This window comes from Prionailurus bengalensis, chromosome D1 (genome assembly GCF_016509475.1).
Source record: "Prionailurus bengalensis isolate Pbe53 chromosome D1, Fcat_Pben_1.1_paternal_pri, whole genome shotgun sequence".
Classification (NCBI taxonomy): domain Eukaryota; kingdom Metazoa; phylum Chordata; class Mammalia; order Carnivora; family Felidae; genus Prionailurus; species Prionailurus bengalensis.
Genome location: NC_057346.1, coordinates 55,662,506 through 55,687,985, shown reverse-complemented (window position 1 = coordinate 55,687,985; position 25,480 = coordinate 55,662,506). Strand labels below are relative to the sequence as shown.

Here is a 25,480-nt window from a genome sequence, read left to right as displayed (position 1 = left end):
TCTTCTTTCCCAGAACCCTGCCATACCACGTGAATGATACCAGCCAACCTACTTGGGGTTAACAGACCACGTGGGCCAGAGCTGTCCCAGTCAAGGTTCCAGACACATGAGACGGCCCAGCCAAGATCGGCAGAACTTCCTAGCTCCCTTGCAACTGACCACAGATGCATGAGTGGTCCAGCTGAGTCCAGAGAACTTTCCAACTTCCCAACTTCCCTATAGGTTTGTGAGCAATAATAAAGGCTTATCATTTTACATTACTGGGTTTTGGTGTTATTTGTTACACGGCAATAGCTAACTGATAAAGCCACACAGGTAAATGACTAGAAGTGAATGTATGACACAAACACAGCAGTGCAGGAAGGAGAGCTGGAATGCCAGCCTTCTGGTGTTCTCACCTTATACACATCATGGCTGCCCAGAACAGCATCAAACAGTGTGTAGAGGTCGTTGAGCAAGCCTACCACCTCAATGGGCTCGCTCAGGGCTGAGATGATGGTGAAACCCACAATGTCACTGAAGTATATGGTAACCTGGTCAAAGTACTCTGGCTCCACAGTTGCCCCCATTTTCAGAGCTCCAGCCACAGACCTGAAGAATGGGAAGGACCAGAGTCACAAGGTAGGAGGACCCCCTTCCCATAGTTTGGAGGGAGGGATTTCGGGGGGAAAATTCTTGGGTTAAGCACTGGGGAATCTGGATCAGGCCTGCTTGTATCCTGGCTGCCCTCCAGCACATACCTGTCCCTCTCTGGACATCACTTCCTCTGAAGTCAGATGGGGGACACTGTGCCCTCTCCTTGCCCCCGAGGAAGTGACGTAGCAGAGTTAATAGAAGGGCCCAACATAGTGCCTAACACAAATAGGGGTTCTGTGAAAATATGTTAGATAAATAAACAATGACTAAATTAAATGGATTCATGGAACCCAGACTTACTAAGCGCCTACTATGTCCCAGGTCCCATGCTCAGAGCCACTGAGGCTAGAGACATAATCAAGTCCTAAGGGGCCACTCACGGAGGGAGCATCTGAGAGAGTAGCCTCTCTGTCTTCTGCCTCTCCAGCTCCAGTTCCTCAGTCCGCTCCTGGATCAGGTCCTCCAGGTTCTGGGAATACTTCTCCAGCATCCACAGCATAGAGTCAGCAACACTGGTCTTCTTGCCTTGATTGAGGCTTTTGAACTGAAAATGGAACAAAAGTCCCAACTCATCCATGAAGGTCAGCACACTTGCTCTTGGGTTGGCAATCTGGGCCACGAGAATGAAGCAGACATAGTCCCTGCCTGGAGGAGCTCCACTGGTGAGGAGCAGATATGTAATAGACAAGGGACGGCAGCTGGAGGGAAGCACAGGGGAAGCACAGACAGCTGGAAGGAAAAGTGAGTTAGTTCTATATGAGGCGGGCCAGCAGGGAGAGGACTTTACAAAAGAGCCAGCCCATGGCCAGCATTACCATTAACAAACACTAACGCTACTGCTCTGGTTCTTACAACAACACTGTGGAGTGGACATTTGTTGTTCTTCTCAAAGGTGGATGGATGGATGGACAGATGGACAGACGATGGATGGATGGATGGATGGGTAGATGGATACATAGATGATAGACAATAGACGGATGGATGGATGGATGGATGGATGATAGATAGACAGATGGGTGGATATGATGGATAGGAGGATGAATGGGTGGGTGAATAGACAGGTAGATAGAAAAGATACATGTAGATTAGTTATGTATGTAATCATTTCTACCTCTATTTCTCTCCTTGTTCAAAAAAATGTTTTACAAAATAAGATAATAAATAAGTAAGGCCACTGGGACCAAAGGAGGGAAAATGCCTGCTATTTTGGTCTAGCAAAATGCATGTTAGAATTTGGTCACAATTTTGAATATAAGCTTCCTAGCAACAAAGCAAAGAGGGAAATATAGATTATATGATCCGCAGAGTCCATGAGACAGCGGAGCATTAAATTGGTTGCTCCAAAGAAACAAAACTGCTGGCTGCTGAGCAGAGAGAAATGCCTGTCTTAGGTCTTCATATGAGGACATTCATATGTGGTCATAAATCACATCTTCAATGAGAAACTTACAGGAAATACGGCAGTGCGTTCCCTAAGGAGATTTACTAGAACCTTCCCCAGTCTGGTTTGTACCTTCCCAAAGTGCAGTCAGTGGGAGAAGCAAATTAATGACGGTCAAAGTGAGGGAGTCCAGCCCTGTCTAAACCCAGAAGCTTAGTGTGTGGGCAGGTGCACGTGTGTAGGTGCACATATCCAACCTCCATGAATACCACTTAGCTCAACCCAACATCTGTAAGGTGGGGAGTGGCTGCAGCCCCTCACGTGCACCTATTTTATACCGCCCATTAAAAGCAGAGGCGCAAGCTTAAAGGGCAGTTGGGGTGGGCATGGCAGCTGCTGACCCTGAGGCACCAAGAACCTGATGCTGACCAGAAGCTCACCTCTGCAAGGAAGGCCCTCGTTATACAAATGAGAAAACAAAGGATCTGAGAGGTGAGATAACTTGCCAAGGACTTCATAATGGTGGAACTGAGTTTCAAACTGAGATCTTTCACGTATTAATTTTATCATTGGCCAACCCACTGAATTAGTTTAAAAACTGGAATGCGCTTTCCATTGTTTCCCCTGGTTGCCCAGGAACGCAATCATAGGATCTGCAAATAGCAATTAATTTCTTCTTCCTTTCCAGTATTCATTTTCCTGTCTAATTGCATTAGCCGATACTCCCAGAACAATGTTAAATGAACGTAAACCCAAGCCTTTTGATTTCCAGGTCCATGTTCTTTCTCTAATGCCTCACTCACTCTCTCTTTCTCAGAGAACCACCTTTTTTCTTAGTTATCTCACCCGATGGTCACTCAAGTGTGGCGAGTCAGACCACAGTTAGTCTTGCCAGGCAACTTTTAAGGAGGTTGAAGCTCAGCAGAGCAATCAACGTGCGCCAGGTCAAGGAGGTCAACTGCAATGTACGTGTGAACGAAGGCATTCTGGCCTTTAGCCTCCCCACGGGCGTGGTCCAGTCCCTGCCTTTGCGCCGAGTGCATCACATGCCCACCTCTGCCTTCTCCACCCCAGAGCCTTGGGCAGGATCTTTCCCCACAGTCGCCCATCGCTGGCCACGGCAATCTCTGATCCCTGGATGGATTCCAGGCTCGTGTTTTAAGAATCGCTGGTCCTAGCTCTGCAACCCACCCCCACGGTGGCCACTGAGAGCTCATTTACTCTGAGATCCAGATTTCTCATCTGTGCAATGGCGACGCCACGCCTGATACCTGAGCTGAGGTGAGGAAAGGAGGTGGGAAGTCAGGGGATGTGGGAAGGATTCTCAGGGGACACCTCTGTGCTCCTTTTGTGTGTCTTCCTCGCTCCCGCTCCCTCATCACCTGTCTGGACGCCCCTCTTGCTCGCTGAGCCTCTCCTTGGCAACGTTTGCTGCGGCTGGGGAGTAGAGGGCAGAAAGGGAGGCACAAAGATGTCACCTCAGGCTTGATGGGTTAGTCTTGTGGGAGCCATTAGCCAGCTCAGTCAGGCCCACACTCTCCACCACCGCCCTGCAAACTCGTACAGACTTGCCTCACCCCTCCTTTTATAGATCCCAAGGCAGGCCTGGGGGTGGGGGTGCACCCGAGCTCCTCACTAATTCCACTCACGGACAAGGGGAACCAGCATTGATTGTCTCCACAGCCACAAACGACCTCTTTGCTCTGGGGCCAGGAGGCCGAGATTTCCAGCACCAGCTCTGCAGACAGACAAACCTGAGTTTGGATTCCAGCCCCACCTTTCACTTCCTCAGTTACCTTGGGCGAGTCCCTCACCAATCTGTGCCTCAGTTTCTCTCCCGTAAAGCCAAGATAATAATAGTGCTTTTTGGGAGGGCTAGCCTAAGGATTAAATGAAGTAAGCACAACATAGCACGGGCCTCGGCACTTAGGAAGGCACTCAACACACATCCCTGGAACCCAGGGATCTGAGAAAGTTTTCCTCAGAGGGTGGACCTCGGCCATCCCCCCTTTCCCCCGCAGGAGTGATGGTGCTGGCCTGTTGCCCCTTTGCTACATAAGGTTTCTAGGCCCCATAGGTAGTACCTGGCTGTCACTGGGCAAAGTGAAGTGAACCGATCTGCTAGTTCTTGGGAGCACTGGCCTGGGGTGCACTGACCTGGGTGTAGATCTGGTCTAGACTGGGTCTGTCCTCTGGAGCCTCCTCCCAGCACTGCTCCATCAGCTGGATACACTCGGGCGGCCCATGGTCAGGGGACACCAGGGGCCGGCACAGGGGAGGGGGCGACGCCACCTTCCTGATGATTTCTGCAATAAACACCATGTGGACGATAGGTCGGACGGGCCCAGGAGGACTCGTGGCAAGGGGTTGGCCTGGGGTCCTGAGAAGGAGGGCAGGGTAGGCCCGTGGGGGTGTAGGGATCAGGTCCTGAGGGTACTTCTCGCCTCCCCTGGGCATGCTGGCCAGTGGACCCAGGATTGCCCAGGGTGTGGCCTGGGAAGGGGTCTCACGCTAGGAGCTGAAAAGTGGGTTTTGACTTCTGGATCTGCCCCCCGCCCCCCACCTCTCTAGGAGATGGTGGACAAGACAGTGACCTTTCTGAGCTTCAGTCTTCCCACCTGTGAAATGAGCTTAATAAACTGCCTTCTTGAGAGGAGTGCAGAGGGAAGAGATGATAGATGTTAGGCACCTGGCCCCTAGCAAGCACCCCCCCACCAACCCACAAACCCAGCCTCTGCCGCTTGCCAGCGATGCCCCACCGATGTGCTTGAAACCTTGACGCTGTGGCTCTTGCCTCCAGTCCTGCCACCTGGAGACTTTCCGGTGCCAACTCCCCATGTGTGAAACAAGAGTGTATGCTTTCATTATCATCATCATTATCATTATTTTCCCAAGACAGCCCCTGCCATGATCTTCCTGTCCCCACTCCCTGTGATAAAGACCATCAGACTAAGTCGAGGTCCGATAGATCGGCGTTCTAGTTCTGGCTCTTGCTATTTGCCATCACTCTGTGCCTCAGCCTCCTCATCGGACAACTGGCCGGGAGAAGCTCCCCCTCAGGAAGTTGTTGGGGGCACTGGGGAAGCTGAGGGATTCACAAGGGCATTGGGAGGAAGTGGGGCTGAGTACCAAGCTCAGATTTTCAGCGGATCAGGAGGGGACTTCTATATCACCCTCTTACGTTCTAAGTCATATCACCTCTCTGAGCCTCAGTTTCCTCCCATATAACAAGTACAGTTATAAATAGTACAGACCTCCTAGGGCTACAGGTTACTCCCTCAGGAGGGCTGGGATCCTCCTCTCTTGACCGAGGAGGCGGGGGACCCTTGGTGCCACCGAGGAGAAGTTTCCTTCTGGATTTCAGTTCCCTCCACATTCTTTGTTGGCCCCCTTGTTGGGGGGTAGTGCATGAGTCCCTGTCTAATTTTACATGTAGGGAAACTGAGGCTCCTGGGAGTGAAGGAGTTCGCCCACAGCTGCAGGGCTGGTAAAAAGCAAACTGTAGAACTGAGCCCGATCTCCTCCAGGCCTACATGATTTTCTTTACCCAGAGGCTTCCAGCCTGCAGGCATCAGACCCTGAGGGCCTCTGAGTAAAGGGCCTGGAAAGCTGTGTGTGCTTACAAAGGAGGGTGTGCAGATGGAATCAATAACACATCACACACACACACACACACACATACACACACGTACGACTCTTTTTCAAAAGTATTCAGATGGGGTTGTGATGAATAAAATACAAATCCATTTCAAAGCGCTGCTGACTTCAGAGCCGATTCTGTCTTTGGGGATTGTCTCAGTCAGCGGATATTAAAAATCACATAGCATGTGAGGCTCCAAACGTTTTTGACATTAAAACGGAGTCCTCATATGTGAATGTGCTGAAAACGGCTGTCCCAGGCCAGGCCAGCCACGGTCTCACGTTCCCTCCCCCTGCCCGGCCCGCTGTCCACACCCAACGCATCACGGTGACAGACCGGCCATGTCAGCGGTTGAGGGAGGAGGCCACACACCCAGCTCTATGGGAGTATGCTCCATGGATGACTCCAGGAGATTTTAGGGCAAGGACACTGAGCTTGTCCAAGTCCCAGACCCATTGCTTCCCCACTGAGAAGCCCCTTCCCTCTCCGGGCCTCACTCAGCTATCTCTAACGAGTACACCTACCACCTCCCGGGGTTGTCCAGTGGAATAAAGCATATGACAGAGAGAGCTCTGGAAGCTGCAATTCCACCCCCCACCCCCACTGCACACACACACACACACACACACACACACACACACACAGGATCTTGAAAAGATGTTACTTCTAAGATCAAGGAGCGTTTGCATCCAAGTTGGGCATTCAGGAGAGAATGTGGGATCCCCCATTAGCACCTCCGTAAAACCTCCCGGGAGAATATTTATTGGGTGCCCACCATGTGTCAGGCACTTGGTCTAAAGAAGTTCACTGACTCCTCACAACCACTCTAGGAGGCAGGCAACATAGTCCCCATTTTATAGACAAGGAAACTGAGGCTCAGAGCCTGACAGGGATTTCCTCAAAGTTATGAAGTGAATTGGCGTGGAGCTGGGCTTAGGTTGGTGTCCCCCGGTACCTGGGCTCTTAGTGTTTTACTCCCCGAGACCAGGGACAGCGTGCCCTGGGACGTAGCAGGCCCTGGACTGACAGCCTGATCCAATGGCGGCCATCAGGTTCCAGGCATGATCCCTGCACCTAAAGCCTCATGGAGCCCAGGCCTGAGGGCCATACACTTGTGGACCCCATCTGGCTGGTCTTCCCTCACCCAGCGGGCAGATGTGGGGGGTCGGGCCACTGAGGATGTTGAACAAATGGCCTGACAAAGATCCCCCTCCTTCCCACTCCTCCACCTCATAAATTTGGAGCTTGGAATGCTCATTACTCACTGAGCAGTGCTTTAGTGGAGAAAGGAAGCAAGCCAGGCCTCCCATGAGTTAATGATTTTCCTTTGGGGGTGGGAGGGAGTAGTGGGTTCAGCTCCATCACTGCCCTGGCCTGTGGGCTGAGATGCCGGGGTGTCTGTGAGGACAGGTCCCTGGGACTGGACACAGACAGGAGGGGGACAGCTAGAAGAAGGGTCTGGGAAACCCTGATGAGAAACACAGAAAGGGAGGAAAGGTTTCTGAAGTTGGTCCTCCGCACTGGGGTCAGAAAAGAAAACATCTAAGACTGAGTGATGATGGGGAAGGTGTGAGTGACCATCCCGCACACCTAAAGTATAAGGACAGAGATGTTCTTGAAGGAATCCTGTCTGGGCAGAGAAGCAAGTCCCTAAATACGGAGCAGCCTGGCCACATCAGACGAGGGCCAGATGTCTGGCCCATTTTTATTTCATCCCCATTCTAAAGATGAGAAAACTAAGGCTCAGAGAGGGTAAGCGACCTGTGTAAGGTCATGTAGTAAGTTAAGTGATCCAGCTGGGGAAAACTGGGGTCTATATGGACACAAAGTCTATGCAGATCAAGGCGGGGTGGTTAGGGCATGAGCATCCACAGACATGGCAGTGACCTTAGAAGAGGCAGAGGGGGTTGAGGTTTTCACCCAGAAATCAATATCTTTAGCCCTGGAGCTGGTCAGCTGCCATTTTGGTGGAGCTGCTGAAGGCTGCCTGGCTTGAGCCAAAGAAACTTAATTCTCGTGGTCAAACCAGGCAAGTGTGTCTGTAAGGTTATTTCCACCAGGATTTCCTGGTGGCCACAGAGCTCCCCAACTACACGGGGACTCCAGCCAGCGAACGGCCAAGGAAGGAGGACAAGGGGACTGTACCTTCTGCGGAGAGCCCTGAGGAGCAGTAGGGTGGGCCTCGAGTCAGCACCTCCTGCAGGATGATGCCGATGCTGAAGATGTCTGCTTTGAGGGTGCCCCGTCCCGGCGCCCCGGGCCCCCGCAACAGCTCTGGAGCCGTCCACAACAGCTCTGCAGTCACAAGGCAAGGCCACACTGTCCTCACCCACTGACCACCAAACTGGGCCAAGATGGGCAGGCACTTCACATATGTGGTGTCATCGCCCTCTACCTACAGCCCCCAGGAGGACATAGGTGCTTCTGTTCTCCCCCATTCATAGGTAGGGGGCCTGAGGCAGCTCAAGGTCACAGCACAGGAAGTGCTAAAAGATTGGACATCTCCCCTGTCCCCCTGCCTCACAAGCATTCAATTTAAATAGAGGCCTCAAAACCCACTGGCAGCGCCTGCCCATCCCTGAGCTGACCTTCTGGGGCTGGCCGGGGGCGGGGAGCCCGCTGAACGTCCAGGAGCTCTGCATAACCGTGGTCAGTGACCTTGAGAACAAAGCGCCCATCCACCACACAGTTTCGGGACTTGAGGCGTCCGTGAGGGAAATGTCGATGGTGCAGATACCGCATGCCCTGGAAAGGACGTAATGGTAGCCCATTATGTGAGGAATCAAAGGGACCCCTAGTCCTCTCAGCATCTCACAGACCCCAGAAACACTTCCTGCCTCCTCTCACCTTCTCTCATACTGTTCAGATTTTTCTTAGACAAAGTAGGAGACCAGGTCTTGGAAATCTGAGCGTCTCTTTTCTCCCTGCCCTCCCCATGGCCCCCATAGCTCTAGGCCCAGGGACGGTTCTCACACGGATCAAATCCAGCAGCAGAGAGGCCTTGAAAGTCCAGTCCAGCCGCAGAGCTTCATTCCGCAGCAGGTCCTCCAGGCTGCCCCGGGAACAGTGCTCCAGCACTAGAGCACTGACCCCAGGGGCCACAAAGAAGCCCAGGCAGGCAGCAACGTTCTCATGCCGCATCTCCCGCATCTGTTGGGGGATTGGGCATCTTACCAGCCCCCAGGGGCACATTGAAGGCTGAACCAGGTACAATCCACATCTGGGTCTCCAGTATTTAGCACCCAGTACAGGAAAGAGCACAGAGAGGCACCAGAAATGTTGGGTGGATGGATGGATGATGGATGGATGGAGATGGATGGATATGTGCATGGATGGGTAGATGGATGATGGATGGTTGGGTGAATGGATGGATGGATGGATAGATGGATGAATGGATGATGGTTGGATGCATGGATAGATGGATGGATGATGAATGGATAGATGGATATGTGGATGGATGGGTGGATGGATGGATGATGGATGGATGAATGGATGGATGAGTGGGTGAACAAGTGAATGGAAGCGTCACGGGAGAATAAGTGAATAAGCTGTAGCGAACTCCACAGTGTAGGGATCTAGGCCTGTTTCCCAACCTAAGTGGAACCATGGACCTGAAAACTGTAAAGTTTCTCCCCTAAAACTCAGAGACTGATAAGGAGAGGAAGAAGAGCAGAAGGGACCAGGCGCAACCAGAAAATAGCCTCTGTCATGGCTGCCCAGCAGGTCAGAGAGCTTGAACCCAAGCAGTGATGCTAGCATTTATCAAAGGCACACTTCTGGCCAGAGACAATTCTAGGTTATTTCATATGTTCTCTCCAATCTTCCTAATTCCCCAGAGGGTAGATTTCATTAGCTCCATTTTACAGGAAAGCTAAGCGTTTCATGGAGGCAGAATTCTACCTGGGACCTTCCTGATTCCAATCCTGTGCTCCGTGCTCCAGCCACAGTGCTTCTCAGGATACTGACAACCTCGGGGGTGAAGGGGCTTATGTGGTTAGTGATGACAAGTGACCGGAAGCTCCTTGAGGGAAGGAACCATGTCCCTCTTCTCCACAGCTGTACCCCCAAACCCAGAACATGGCCTGGCTCATAGGTGGTGCTCAAAACACAGTGACTAAATGGGTGGATAGGTGGAGGGATGGTGGGTACAGGATGAGGTCCTTCGAGGGTGTTGCTGATACTGATGGAAGGGACTGTGCCCCTGGGGGTCGTGGTGATGGTCACGTTGAGGTGGTGACGTGACTTGAGGAATGCTCGTGAGTGAAGATGAGTGTGTAACTGTGGTTGAGGTGTCAGCCATCGGGCAGCAATTGTGATGATAGAAAGGACTCCTTTCTGAGGCTAGAAGCTTCTACGTTGAGCGGGGACCACTCCATACCAGCAGGGGTCCCCTGCCAGCGTCCCCTCCCCTCCTTGGCCCTACCTTTCTCAGGAGGCTGAGGCAGCTGGGCCGAAGCTCAGGGGCTGTGCCTGCTTCAAACCTCTTCAGCCACACCCACTCCCCCTGTTGGAGGAAGAACGAGAAAGTTCTCGCTGCTGCTGGTCTCCCGCTGTGCGACCTTGGGTTAATCCCTCTGTGCCTCTCAGCCCCATCCCCATAAATGTATCTTTTCTGTGTGCTGCAAGCCAGGCAGGGCCTGGCCGGCAGAAACCGAAGTTAGACTTTCACTTTGGTGGGGCAAAGCCAGGGGCTTTGGCTGACAGACCCGAGTTCAGTCCCAACCCCGCCACTGTCTAGCTCCGTCTGTGAGCTTGAACAAGTGACTTTGGTTCTCTCAGCCTCTTGTTCCAGTTCTGTAAAGGGAAGATGATACCCCCACTCGCCCTGTGAGAGCTAACACTTGTTGCATATAAAGCATGTCAACATGCTCCCAGTGTCAAGGTCAATTTTACTCTGCAGGCCTCAGGCACCCACAACACCCCAAAGCCTGTGAAGTGACGGGGGCTCTGTGACCCAGAGACTGTAGGAGAGGGGACGGCGGGAGAGAAGGAAGCCTCGGGCTGGGGCTCGGTCCTCGCCCTGGCCTGGCCCAGAGCTAGCTGCAATCTTAGCCCTCTCTCCCCTGTCACGGATGGATTTTTGCCTTGTCAGCCTCACCCACAGCCTGTCAGCAAACTTAGAGAAGCAGACAGAACATGCTTTGTACAGCATTAAAGCCTCCTTTCAGCATAGAAGAAGAAAAGATGGGATTCCCCTGGGGAGGAAGTGGAAAAGAAGGATCATAAGCCTCCTGTCGCTTCCTATACAATTAGCCTGGCTCATCAGCTGTGAGTCACAGAATTTGAGAATCGGAACATCAGTGAATTGTCGAGTTGGAGAACACAGCACCTGAAAAGCCACAGTGTCCTCAACAACTTTAGAATCCTGCCGGTCTAATCTCTGACTTTGTGGCCTCCCTATCGGCTGACGGTCTGGGGCTGTGTGCTTCCCTCACCTCTGGGCCTCAGGGACCTGGGATCTCACTGTCCCTTGCCGAAACAGGCAGGAGGGTGACCTAGACTGGCCCCCGTGCTGAGAGAAACCCTGGGTGGACCCACGCTGGGAGAGCCCGGGCCCAAGTAGCCAGCAACTTGTTGTCCCAAGGTCAGATCACAAACCATGCTGAGCTGGGAATTGAGAGTCCTTCTCCACTCCTACTATGCCACTGATTTGCTGTGGGACCCAGGAAAGTCACTGGCCCTCTTCAAGCCTCGGTTTCCCATTCTGTAACAGGAGTAGGGCATACAGAAGCCCAAGAGGCTGTGGGCTCCCTCAGCTTCTCCCAAACTCACTGCAGCTTCTCAGGCCCAAACCTGTGGTGGCAGAGGCCCTCACCTGGTACAGGGCCACATTGGTGGGCTCCTGGGGGGCCGGCAGGCTCTTTGCTGACCCCTGGGCCACCGACCTCAGGCTCCCGCCATCTGCCACACTTCTTGATTCACTCACGTTGTCCACGTGCAGCCTCTGGAGGGGGCAGGTGCGGTCAAGAGCCTGGACCAGGCCTCAGTCAGCGGCTTGCCCAGCCAGCCCAGGGCCTGTCCCCCTACCCGTCTGCTTGGCGGCCGATGGATGAAGGTGAGCTCCTGGGCTGTCAGCAGGATCCGGTGGGGGCCCCGTAGCAGCTGTAGCTGTTGGATGCCCAATCTGGAGGCAAGAGAAAGTGCAGGGCAGAGGGAGGGCACACGTATCACTCCCACCTCGATCTGGCCTATTGGGCCTGCGCTGACCCAGAGCCCTCTCCCTCTTTCTCTCCCTTCTCCCCAGCAGTCCCAGCACCGAGGGGTCACTGCTGAGCACTGCCCCCTACCCAGGCCCTTGGCCTGGCTCAGGCCTGATAAGCCTACTGGTCCCTAGCCTGGGAGTTCCCAAACTGCCCGGAGGCTTCCTGAGGTGAGGGCCGGGGGCAGGCTCAGGGAACACAGAGGATTTCAGACCCAGGAAGAATTGCTTTCAAAACTGAAGGGCCCTGGGAGTTGTCCTGGTCAAGCCATCATTGTGCATGTTCATAGCCTGAAGCTCAGGGATGGACAGTCTTACGTAAGGTCCCAGGCTTCTTCCCCGACTTTCAAGTGGACCTTTTCTCAAGGCCCCCCAGCCTCAGCAGGGCCCTGACTGAGGCTCTAAGGTGGACAGGAGTGCTGGACTGTCCTGAGGTCCTGGGATGGGAAAGCCTCCTGCAGATTTCCAGGACTGTGCACACACAAGAGAGGCCCTGTGGGTGGGGGGCACAGAGGGGCAGAAAGAGGCTCGGGTGCAGACAGAGTCTCACCTGATGAGGCAAGTGAGGGTCCCGCCAGCCAGCAACAGGACACATGCCAGGACAAAAGCGAGGAAGCTCCCCGGGAGCTGTGCATCTGCGGGCGGAGCAGGATGGACGTGAGTCCTAACAGTAACAACCACACAAGGAGGGCAGCCCCCTTCACCCAGCTCCTGCACCTCCTCCTGGGCCTTCCTCTGGGAAATGGAAACACAAACCCCAATCCAGACCGACCCCAGGGATGAGGCTCAGAATGACACTCACGTAGGAAAGTCCTATCTGTGGACTGGTCATCACACGCAGGTATTGAGTCCCAGTGTTTCAGCCTGGGTTCTTGGGCTCCCTGTCCCCGGATCCCCATGGTCCCTGCTCAGATCTCATTACAGTCCTGGTCAGACTATGGTCTTTTGTCTGATGGCATATCAAGTCCCTTCCCAATAGACAGAGTGGCTGGATAGCAGCGCTTGTGTCTTATTCATCTCACTGTCCCTGGCACCTAAAACAGAGCCTGGACACGGCAGGTGCCGAATAAAAATGTTATATCCCTGTCGATTATTGTCCTGCTTCTTGCATATCCCCTCTGATGGGCCCCTCGCTATCTGTTTGGACAGCCAGTTTCATTGTCCTTCACTCTGACCATTAAGAGAGCCTTCCTGACACCAAATCCAAATCTCCAGCCCTCATGTCAGGCGTTGGATGTAAAGAGGCTATTAAAGTTCACTGGCAAGGTTGGGAGGGCACCCCTACTTTGCTTGGGCCACCCTAGCATCAGCTTAGGCTGGCAAGGACGCTGAATGCCCAGCCCCAATCTGGAGAGAGGACATTGACCTCTGCTGCCACAGAAATGGGGCCATCCCTTCTGCCTTCCATGCCTCCTCTCCCTTCTTCCTTCCGCTGGAGGATGAGCTCTGCTGTCTGCCCCCTGCTGAAGCCCTCCAGTCTGAGTCCATCATAATAATAGCAGCAAATACCTTGCAATCCCTATTATACTATTGCACATTGTATTGCATTGAGCACCTATTCTGGCGATGTTATGTATTTCAATTCACTTATTCTGCACAATGACCCCTGGAAGTAGGTATGGTCATGGTCACAATTTTGTAGAGGAGGAAACAGAGAGAAGTAACTGTCTGTGAGTGGCAGAGCCTGGGTTCAAACCCTGGCACTTGCGCTCTGGCATCTGGGCTCCTAACCACCGCATCATCCTGCCTCTCGCCCAGGCTCCGAAAGGGTAAGCTTTGAGTCTTAATCTGGAGGAGACAAGGGAGCAAACGCACAGGGTGCGACAGAAAGCACAGTGTGCCCCAGGCCTAGGGGGCAGCGAGTGCCAAGGTTCTGAAGCAGGAGCGGCCTGCAATCCAGGGAAGGACAGAGCAGAGCAGGAGGAAGACAGACCAAGATGCTGAGCGGGACGGGGTGCTGTGAAGTCAGAGGCCAGGACTCTGGCTTGGCTCCGGGTGAGGCCAAGCCTCTACAGGTCCTGGTGGGGGAGTGATTATGTTTCCAAAGGATCCTCCAACCTGCCAGGTTGCATGAGGACGAGGGGGAGGCAAGGCAGTGACCCTGTGAGAGATGACGAGGGCCTGGCCCAGGATGGAGGCAGTGACTGGTGAACAGCTCTGCTTCCGGGCAAATTCTAAAGATGGCGCCCCCAGGGTGTGCTGACCAACTGGATGGGGGGTGTGAGGAGACAGAGCGTTCCTGTGCCTGTGGGAGGTTGGGGGTTCCATGACTTGCAACGGAGAACATCATGGGAGGCAGATTGGGGGACAGATCAGGAGTGTTGTTAATAGGTTAGAACTCTATAGAACAGAAAAGGTGACTGAGAAGGTGACGAGTGAGGGGGCCCTGGAGAGGGATGGAGCAGCAGGGAGGACGGGAGTTCGGCTCCCTTGGCTGAGCAAGGCCGAGACTAGCAGCTGGCTCTGGGCCTCAGCACATGGAGGCTACTGGGGGCCTTGATAGGACTGCTCGAGTCAGTGAGGAGGACTCCAGAGAAGAGGGGAAGGGACATTTAATCCAGTTAGCACCCACACCCTTCCGACGGATCTTGTTGCCAAAGGGAGTCAAGGAATAAAGCTTAGGCTGAAAGGAGACGTGAATGAATGGCTCTCTAAGGCTGACATTCCAAGACACAAACAATCAGAGGAAACAAAGAACATGGCACATTCTCTTGCTGACAAGACCCTGAGGCCCAGGGAGGAGAGAAGCCAGCCCTGGACAGGACAAGTCCAGCCGGTCCCAGCGCTCCTAGGTGCCACTTGAGGAGTGCTTCTCACTGAGAGCACGTGACCGCGTAGCCCCTTCCCATCTCCTTGGAAGTACAAGCCCTGCTCCTGAGGTCTGCCCCACCCCCACCTCACGCAAGGACAAGCAGTTGAAGGTGTCAGGTCTTTGTTCCTATTTCTACATGAGAAATGGAGACCCAGAGAGGGTATGCAACTTGCCCAAGGTCACACACCTAGTCAGGGGCAGCACTGAACTGCAGCCCTAAGTACATTTGCCCCAAAGCCCCCGCTGTCTGGTCTCTCAATCCATGGTGGTGATCAGTTGTATCGGTGATAATCATGACAACACAGGCCAGAGCGTGAACTGTCACTTTTAGATCCCCGAGAGAAGATACATCCTGAGGCCGCTGCTCAGGCTCCCACAACCCCCTAGTGTCCCCTCTCAGAGCCCCCTCTCAGAGCACCTGCCCTTACCCCGTCCCCCTTTACCCAGGGAGCTCCATCCCATGTGCCGGCCGTGACCACGAGTCTTATCTGCCATTGTATCCCCAGTTCTCAGCACTGAGCATGGGACACAGTGGATGCTCAGTAAATGTTTGCTGATTGATTTGTTGAATGAATTAATTATAAACCTGTTAGATGGTGAAATCTGTGAGCCAGGGCTGACAGAGAAGGATCTCTTCTGAGCTCCATCAGCCCCTGGCTGCCCCCTTCATGGCTCTGATCACACTGTCTTGTATTGTTTTCAGCTGTCCCTGTCTCTGTCACCAGGCAGAAGCCCCTGGAAAGCAGGCCCTGGGGTTGGTCTTCGAGTACATCAGCTCAATGAGGGCAGGGACATCATTTCATTCACTCCTATATCCCTGGGGCTGAGCATAGTGCCTGACACGTGGGAGGTCCTCCAGCAATATTTGTGGAAAAAGGGGCAGAGAAACAATTGGGTGAAGGCTTCTTCTCATGAGCTACCTTCTAGTCTGGGGAACAGATGGCACTGATTCTTCCCAGCACGGGACACACACCCTTATGAACATGAAGCAATTCACTTGGGGGCTGTGGGGATCGTGGTGGCCGGGGTGGAGGGGCAGCCCTGATTGGTAAGACAGGTAAGATTTAACCAGGCAAGGTGGGGAGCTCTCCAGGAAGAGGAAAACGCATTGGGTGATTGGATGGATGGATAGATGAATGGATGGAGGGATGATGAATTACCTCTCATGCATAGCATATTGGGGTCAAACCAGCAGCTGGAGTCACGTGCTGGAGGGGCCCCTCCTGGAAAGTGTATGCCCCTGTCCAGGGGCTGCACTTGCCACGTGCCTGTGTCCAGAATGTGGGTGGGGACCAGCTGGCTTCCCTGACCATCTGTGTCCAAGATGACGTACTGAGCCAATCTCCTGCCCTTCTCATCCGTCCGGATCCTCTGGCTAAAGCCAGCCACATTCAGAGCCCCTGTATGGTCTCCCAAGTGGGCCCCCGAGAGTCCTGCCCCATGGCTCTCAGAGCGGTTCAGGGCATGGGCCAGCAGGACAACAGCATCATAGATGGTCCCAAAGAGCGGGGACACCTGTGGAAGAGAAGGTCCCTCAACCCCATAACCCCGTGGCACAGGCTCCCAGACATCTCTGAGCCCTGCCAGCAGCAGTTGTATGGATTATCACCCCCACCCCGCCCCCAACACAGCCCTCTCTGTGGTCCCACCATGACCTCAGTCCCCACTCAGTGGAATCACAGTCTCCGTGGCCACCACCAACTCTCACAAGCATGTCAAACCTGCCTGATGTGTCCAAAACAGAACTCCTGGTTCTTCAAGGTTCCGTCTGGTTCTTCCACACTAACCCCACTCCTCCTGAACCTTAGGAAATGGAGCTACCACCTGCCCGGCTTCTCGAATCTAGGTTTGATTCCTGACACCTCTCTTTCTCTCTTCCAGTTCGTCGTTGAATCTTTTTGGTTTTATTTCAGAATCTATTCCCAACTCAATTGACCCCTCACCCCTCTACTCCTGCCATCTGGATCTGAGCCCCTCACTGCTCACCTGGCCTGCAGAGGAGCCCCCTAAATGTCTCCTTGCTTCACCTGGGTCTCTTCAGGCCCTTCAGGCAGCCCAAACGATATTTTGTAAGAACATGAATCAAATTATTTCTTACTTAAAACCTGCTGATAGTTTCCCATTCACTTATGATCATGAGCTGAGACTCCTTTTGCCCTGGCATAAAATGCCTCACATGGTCTGGCCCCAAGCTTATCTTGGACCCCTGTCCCCACCTGTCATGACAGTCCAGCCTCTCCACGCCCTCTGCCTGTTCCTCTAGCCTCCGAAGTTCACTCTGCCTCTCGCCCCTTGCCCCTGACCTTTCCTCTACCTGGTCACTCTTCACCCAGACCTGCACCTGGCTGCCTCCTTCCTGTTCCGGATGCAGCTCACGTGCCATCTCCCCGCAGTGGGTTTCCCTGCCTATCTTAGTTCCTGTCACCCACTACTTTACCCCAGCTGCTCTCTGTCACTTTATCCTGTTTAGTTTTCTTGGCGACATCGCCACGATTTGGATTTGGCCATATGGTTGCTTGGGTGTTACCTGTCTTGCCCTAACATAATGGAAGCTCCCTGAAGGCCAGGTCTGTCTTACCCATCACTGTGTCCCTGACCCTGACGCCTGGCCCCATGGCACGTGAGAGGGACTCAAGTCACATTTGTCAGACAAATGACCTGTTGCAAGGCCCTTCATCTGCATCTGCATTCCTGTCATCGCATGCAGACACTATTGTCTTCTTGTCACCAAGAAACAGACGTCCTAACAGGGACCCGAGCAGCCGAGTCCTCTCCGCCCAAACTGAGCTGGCAGCCACACCCCCACCGCTAACACTCCTCAGATTCACAGCAGCGACTCCAGAAAACCTTCCCATTCCCCCACGCCCCGGCATCTCTCCTACTGATCTGCACACTTTGTTAGACAGACGCAGAGGAAGGGGAGGGAGAGAGTCTGCATGAGGAAGAAGAGCTGGGCCAGAGATGAGAATCACAGGCACTAAGCTGGAGATAGAAAAATAGGAGGCAAAAAGTCACAGGAGAAGGTGAATTGACAAAGCAGGCCAAGAGTAACACACGAGAGAGAGAGAGAGAGAGAGAGAGAGAGAGAGATGGAGACAGTGTACCGAGGGAGAGGCAGAGACACTGTCAAATAAGGGACAGGTCACGTGCCCACCAGGAGGCGGGACTGGTCGGCCAGGTGGGTAGCGGGCCCAGGGCCGGGAAGGCCTAGAATGCACGCACACCTGCCCACGACCCAGGGCTCCGGGCCCTGCGCGGGCCTGTATCGACCTACCTGTTCTGGCTCCAGGTGGGCAGCCACCTCTCCAATGGCCCTGGCAGCTTCCAAGGCCTCGTCCACAGGGCCGGACTCCAGGCTGACGGTGAGCACTGCGTCATAGACCTCCTGCAGGGGCCCGCGGTCGCCAAGGGCCGCGTAGGAGCGGTTGCGGTAGGGCAAGGCAAAGAGCAGGGTATCGTAGGGCAGGAAGACCAGCCTCCCATCTGCCAGGCCCTGGGCCCACGCTCGGCTCAGCAGGGCCGTCTGCTCCAGGCCCCCCAGGAGCGCCGAATGCATGCAGAGCACCACCACTGGGGGTAGGAGAGGCGTGCTTACCTTTGCAGGCCTCCCCTGAAGCCCAGAGTCTGTGGCCCTGGAGAGCTGCTCGTAACTCTCAGGTCCACGCCCCTACCATGAATAGATTCCTCTTTGCCTTAGCGAAAGAAATAGGCCCCTGGCGATAAGCAGCCAATTCCATCCCCAGGCACCCAGGACAGAAGAGAGCCCTTGCCCAAGATAAGGGTCCTTCCTCTCTTCTCCACTTGGGTCCCTGACCAGGGGGACCGCCTCAGTCAACAAAGGGCTACCACTTACTCTGGCTGTGGTCTAGGTTCCCTACTGCAATCCCTTTCTCTAGGAAATCCGGGAAAACAGAGCCACCAGGGAAAGCTGAGAGTCCCCTTGCTGGGGCCCGAGGACCCCGGTCATGTGGAAGTCAGAGCCTGGAGCCCTGATCTCTGCTGAGCCTGGAGGGCCATGCTATATGGGCCACGGGCCACAAGCCAGCTGCTCCCTGCCCCAGTATAATTGGGGGCGGGGGGGCGGCTCAGAGACTCACTCACTACAACTGGGGGTAAATAGGACCCGAGCTTCCTTTTTCCCATCTCTTCCACCCAGGGGTTATTCTGGACGCTAACCAAAAGACCCATTTGTTTTGTAAGTGGGGGGTGCCATTCTGTATTTTCCCTGCTTTCCCTGCACAAGGGAAAGCCGATCCCCACAGCCTGGGAGGAAGCCGTGGACTGGGAAAAACCCACACTGATGGCAAGCCGCGCTCGCTGTGTGCTGGGCACTGTTCTACGCCCCTTATCTGCAGTAGTCCTGGTCCTCACAACCCTGTGATGGAGGGGGGTCATTAGCCTCATGTCACCGATGAGGAAACTCTAGCACAGAGAGGTTTAGTGAGTTGCCTGAGGGCACACAGCTGGCAGGAGGTGGGGTCAGGAGTGAGACTCTGGCAATCTGACTGCAGAGAATATGCCCTGAACCACTCTGCCCCCCTGGCTCCTGAAAGCCACCAATGTGGTTGGAACTCAATATCCAGCAAAAGGGTTGGAGAGTCTGATGACGCGTCCCCCACCCACTGCCACCATGCTCCAGTCATGCAGAACTGAGCCGATCCTTCTAATCCCATTAACATGTTACCTCCATTCCTCTGCCCTAGCTGGTTCCTCTGCCAGGAACCCCTTCCTCCTCATCGCTGCCTGCAATCACCTTCTCATGCTCAGGCCCTGCCCTGGTATCACCTCCTCCATGAAGCCCTCCCCACCCCTAAGCAAGGCAGCTCCTACCAGACCGGAGCTCCTCACTGCCGGGACCTGGGTGCTTCCTCCCCACCCCCTCCCCAGAGCCCAGCCAGGGTCAGGCACAGAGCAGTGCCCAGTGACTCTTGGCTGAAGGAAGTGTTTACAAAGCACTCAGCCACAAATATCTGCTCCTTGTGACCCTGTGAGGTGGGTTTCAACTATCCCCATTTCACCTGCTGGAGAACTGGGGCTCAGGGAAGTGGGCTACTGGTCCTAATGGGCAGCAGGCTAACCTGGGCCAGGTCTCACTCCCTACTTGGTGCTGACCAGCAGCCACACCAGCTTGGAGGTCCGCCCACCCCGCCCTCCCCCAGGGGGGCACTGGCTTCAGTTTCCTCAAATGAGAAACATGGTGGTTGCGAGTTTCACAGAACAACACTTTCCCCTGCTACCTGCAATGCATTCTCGCCTTCACCACTTTTATTCCATTCTATTTTATCTATCTGTTTCATTCTTCTCTTTCTCTCCTGTTTTCTTTCTTTCTTTCTTTCTTTCTTTCTTTCTTTCTTTCTTTCTTTCCTTCTTTTGTAATGTTAGTCTTGATTCACTAAACTGGTTTGTTGATCACAACCCATAGTTTGAAATCATCCCAGTCTAGATTAACTTTAAGGTCCCTCCGGGGGCGCCTGAGCGGCTCCGTGGGTTGAGTGTCCAACTCTTGATTTCAGCTCAGGTCATGATCCCAGGGTTGTGGGATTGATCCTGTGCTGAGTGTGGAGCCTGCTTAAGATTCTCTCTCTCTCTCTCTCTCTCTCTCTCTCTCTCTGGTCTTCTCCCAAGCTTGTGCTCTCTTAAAAAACAAACAAACAAAAAAAAACAATCCCTTCTGTTTTCCAGGTGCTATCTCTCCTCTACAGTCTACCCACCATGCCTCACCTTAGCTAACTACTTCCTTCAAGACAGGCAAATGTCACCTCCTCCAAGAAGCCTCCTCTGATCCCCAGGGCCCCAGCCTTGTACATCCTCTCATTCTCCAGGCCTCTGTTCCCTCTGATGGCCTTGAGCTCTCTGTCGTAGCCACCTGTCTCTTATTATATAGCTGTCTCTCCATTACCTAGTCAGCCCCTGGAGACCCACCACCACCTGATCTGTCCGGTTCACCTGTGTGTCCCAGCACTCAGCACAGCAGGGCTCCATAAATGCAAGAAGCAATTAATCGTGGGGAAAAAAAGTGATTCTGACTCTAACTCCCTTCCCGGGCTCAAGTACCCCTATGCTCTCGTTTCCTTCAATACACCAGACATGAGGCAAGAAAGCCCTTTGACTCCCACTCCGCAACCAACACTTGAATCAGAGCTCAAAATCCGACTGCCCTGCCTGCCAGCTGTGCGACGTGGGCAAGTTACCTACCTTCACTGAGCTGTGAAGCACAGACCTCAACGGGACTGGCTCAGGGGGCTGCTGTGAGATGAAATGCAGGGCCGTTGTCCAGAGCTCAGCCCACTGTCTGATGCTGAGGAAACCCCACCAGCAGCCATATGAAGTGCATGCTGCCCACACGAGGAAGGCACCCGTGGACACTTACTTTTCAGGCCGTCCACGCGGCAGAGCTGCTCCAGGACCTCCGTGGCCCCCTGCTCCCCAGGTCCTAGAGAGGTCACCAGCCCCACAGGCAGCCCATGCGTCCTCAGGGTCACGGCCACCTGCCGGGCTGTGGCCACCCAGATGTCCTGGTGGGAGGACACGATGGCCACGCGAGCCCAGCCAAAGTGTCTCATGACAGACAGCAGCACGTGGGCAGCCGAAGGCAAGGTGGCCACCGGCTCACCTCCTCCTTCTGGAGCTCCGCAAGCCCAGGAGAAGAGGGTCTTGCCCCAGCCTTGGGCCAGCAGGGCTGCCGCTTGACAGTAACCGGGATTGACAGGGCCCACAAAGGCAGCCACGGTATTCTTGTGGGCCAGGAACGTGGCCAGAGCATGAGGGGTGTCACAGCCCGTGGCAAGGACCACGGAAGCCAGCCTCGAGCCCAGCACCAGTGAGGAGTCCTGGTTGGCTCGGTCCACAGCCAGCTGGGCTGCTACACTGGGGAGGGCCCTGGCAAAGATGGGGTCACAGTCCCAAGGACCCAGCACCCCCAAGGTGAAGGTCCCTGACCCGAGGGCCGGATCGGGGAGGAAGCCAGCCCACAGGATGGCACCCCAAAGCACCACAGACAGAAGAGGTGGGAAAAAGGCTGTCCTTGGATGACTGAGAGTGGACCCCCACAGGCCCTGGCAGGACAGGCACGTCTTCCCATGTGGCAGCATCCGATACCAACCTTCAGGGGACAATCCCTCCCGGAGTCCTGGGAAAAGGGGACAAAAACAAAGTTTGCTTTCTAGCATTTTCTGCCACTACTTTCTGTATGACTTTGAGGCACACAGTACCTTCCCCCAGAACCTCAGCCTCCTCATTGATAAAACGAGGGATTGGGACCCATCATGTCCGAAGACTCCCAGCTTTGGGGTCTAACATCCTCCCCAAGACTGACTCACAGCCTGGGCAGAAGCCCAGTCATTTGGCGTGGGCTCCAGAGTCCGAGCTGGCGAGACCTGGCTCGCTGCTTTCCATCCTCGTGGGCCTAGCCCAGTCTCTGAGGTTTCTGAGCCCCATTTCCCTCTTCTGTGAGAATGTGGAAAACAAAGCCTACTTTATGGAGTGGCCATGATGGTTGTGTGCCATAACGTGCAGCACTCAGCGCAGTCCCTGGTCCTTCCTTAGGTGTTCAATAAATCCTGCTTCTTTCAACCTACTATTACTGTTGTTTCCTGCACTCATCATCCTAGGTGGACCAGTGCTCAGGGCCGCTGTGAGCCTTCCCTGCCCCTTACCCTCAAGCCCAGCCCCATCCCCTGGCACTTGACTCCACTGGACTCCAGGGCCCTATGGCGCAAGCAAGGCCTGGGTATGGTGAGCGCAGGCACAGTCCCATCTCGGATCCCCTCAGGCCTGTTCTCTCTCCACTGTTCAGATGAGGAAACTAAGGGAGACTGCGAATGGGGTTGACAGAGAGACAGGATGAGGACAAGTCTCTCCAACTCATCCTCCACCCCACACAGGACCTCCTTGACCAGGACATTTGACTAGAGGACCCCCCACTCTGCCCTTCTGTCCCAGGACTTTGACATCCACCCTGCAGTCCTGCCACCCCGGCTCAGTCTCTGCCCACAGCCTTGACATGGTCCGTTCCCCATCCGGGGCACCCAGCCAAGTCCTCCCACCTCCTTCATGCAGCCGGCAGCCTTGCACTCTGGGGGCCACAGGAAGGCATAAGATCTCATCTTACCCTTAAGAAAATGCCAGGCTGGGGGGGTGCCTGGGTGGCTCAGTCGGTTGAGCATCCAACTTAGGCTCATGTTATGATCTCATGGTTTGTGGGTTCAAGCCCAGCATCAGGCTCTCTGCTATCACCCTGTTAGTGTGGAGCCCACTTTGGATCCTCTGTTTCTCTCTCTCTCTCTCTCTCTCTCTCTCTCAAAAAAAAAAAAATTAAAAAAGAAATAAAGAAAAAAAGAAAATGCCAGGCTGGTAAGAAAGTAGGTTCCAGCCAAGAGAAGAGTTGACCACAAGTGCAGGCAATAGGCAGAACCAATAGGGAGGTACTGTGAGCTCATGGAGGGCTTCCCAGAGGAGGCAAGCTGGAAGCAGCCTATACTTGGAAGTGCTTGTCAGGAGAGTTCTTGCCTGGGTGGCTCAGTCCGTTAAGTGTCTGACTTCGGCTCAGGTCATGATCTCACCGTTCGTGAGTTCGAGCCCTACGTCCAGCTCTGTGCTGACTGCTCAAAGCCTGGAGCCAGGGACCTGCTTTGGATTTTTGTCTCTCTTTCTCTGCCCTCCCCTGCTCTCACTTTATCTCTCTCTCTCTCAAAAATGAATAAAACATTTAACAATTTTTTTTTTCAAAAAGCAAGTCTATGTCAGGAGAGTAAGGGGGTGCCCTCTCAATGCCAACAGCCGTGGTCTGTGCAGGGAAGCACATTAGAAATTATGTCTGGTTCAGAAGAATAATAAGGTCCTTGGAATTACACAGAAGAATAAACCCTGATTTTATCCCTCATTTGTCCCTGACTCTGGGTGAGACGTTTAACTTCTCTGAGCCTCTGTTTTCTTGTCTGTAAAATGGAGATGATGATAGCTATCTGGCAGAGTTGTGGCAAGGGCTAAATGCATAACGTCTCTACGGTGAGGATATCACTGTGGCAAGCAGGTAAGGAAGTAGTAAGCGGTACTGGCCAAGCAGAAGTAAGTAGGTACAGTACTTACTATGTGGAATAGTTATCATCCCCAGCGCCATCGCAGTCACCATCATCACCATCTTGGGATCTTGGAAGAGCGGCAGGTGTACTGTGGTGTAGAAAGGGCTAGACAGGGAGGTGGAGGCCTGAGTTTCAGCCCCCGCTGCCCTTGAGGCCTCAGTCTCCCTATCTGTAACAGTAGCCAGTTTTTGCAGGGCGGGCCAAGCTGAGCCCTTCAGGCCTGTGATGCTACGATTCTCCCAGCTCAGGGCTCGGCGACTCGGGGGGGGCCCTCTCCTGCCAGCCTCTGAGGAGTGCTCTGTGCCCTCCCTCCGCTTCTGCCATGATATGCCAAGTGGTCTCTTCGCTTCCTCAGGGCTCAGGATGAACGCCTCTGAACAGCTGGGCTTGTTCTGGGCTCACAGAGAGCTGATCATTTCTGGTTGGAAACATAAGCGTACGTGCACCTCTCCCCCTCATTTGTGCTTTCCAAATCACCTGTGATCCACTGCTTTGCCTTGTCTTCCCAGAGGCCCCAAGAAGAGAACTTTTACCCTCTTTTTCAGAGAAGCACACCGACTCCGGGGGAGAACAGCAACGTGTCTGAGTTCTCACCAAAAGTTAGGGCTGAGTTGGGACTGGAGCTTGGCTTCCTACCTCCCAGCCAAAGACAAAAATCACCCTTTTATCAAACACCTAGACCACCACAGCTGAAGGATCCTTGGAGATGGAACATCTAAACCAACTCCCCTGTGTACAGATGGGGAAACTGAGGTACAGAAAGGCATATGGGCTTCCTTCAGTCCCACAAAGCAGCAGCAGGGTCCCCAGCCCCTGCAGTCTTGCTGGCCACACTCAGTGTCCCTGATGGCATACAGGGGCTTAAGGAAGACTCTGGAAAAGCTGCTTTTAGCTCCAGCTCTCCTGCTGACTTGTGGAACAGGGTCCACACCCCTTTCTCTGCCCTGGTTTTCCCATCTGTACAGGGAAGGCTTAGTTTAGCTGTGCAGGTCTCCAAAGATCCGTCAGCTCTGATGTTCTGTCAGTAAAAATCAGGAAATGGGTGGTGTTTGTCTCTGAAGCTGGCCACGTCCCCTCTCCCAGCCCTTCCCCCAGGAGCGTGTGAACAGTGCCGGCACTGTGGGTTAATTCAACCCCATCCGGGGGGAAACCGTTTGTATTTTTAGGCTCTAGGAGATGGATGCCGATGATTAGGCACAGGGTGCTTGGCTCATAGAGCCAGGCTCATGGAATTAGTCAACTCATAGTATCCTACCCCAAAAAGATGAAGATGCCTGTGGTTATGTTAACAGACAAACGAGCAAAATAAAAATGGTAATAGGAACCCAAGGAAGGAGAGTGGAGGATTTCTGTTAGAACTGGGACCTCTTCAGCTCCTGTAGCCAAAGGTCATCCTGCTGACCTCCCAACCCGATTTCTTGCCTTCGTTCAGGACAAGCTCCCCGATGACCCACCTGCCATGCTGTCTCATTGGGGCTGACTCACTGCCTCTTTGCAGGTCCTAAGGTTGCTGCACCAGTGTCCTCAGATGTCATGCCCTCCAAGAAGACTCTAGCCTGGAGATTCCTCATTCCCACCACAGCCCCTACAGTTAACACTCCTGCTGCCTGTCAGCTTCCTGGGACTCCTGCCCAGGGAGTGCTTCATATATGGCTCATTCCCTTCCTGTCCCCAACAGGGGCGTGAAGAAGCCACTTGGAAAATTCGATCTGTTCACTTGGAAAATTCGATC

The 25,480-nt window shown here is 54.0% G+C and overlaps 1 protein-coding gene across 1 annotated transcript; it reads right to left on the bottom strand.

Moving 5' to 3' along the window:
* Positions 1-256: 256 nt before the first annotated feature.
* On the bottom strand, positions 257-22,216 carry LOC122484234 (guanylate cyclase D-like). The gene is made up of 14 exons (XM_043582228.1): positions 20,895-22,216; positions 17,943-18,238; positions 15,979-16,183; positions 12,407-12,491; positions 11,685-11,781; positions 11,473-11,601; positions 10,081-10,161; positions 8,631-8,807; positions 8,217-8,402; positions 7,995-8,052; positions 7,803-7,952; positions 4,175-4,323; positions 1,017-1,246; positions 257-591 (listed from the first exon to the last, which is right to left on the bottom strand). The coding sequence occupies exons 1-14, from the start codon at positions 21,835-21,837 to the stop codon at positions 324-326; spliced, it is 3,054 nt and encodes a 1,017-aa protein (XP_043438163.1). The 5' UTR covers positions 21,838-22,216; the 3' UTR covers positions 257-323.
* Between the last annotated feature and the right edge of the window lie 3,264 nt (positions 22,217-25,480).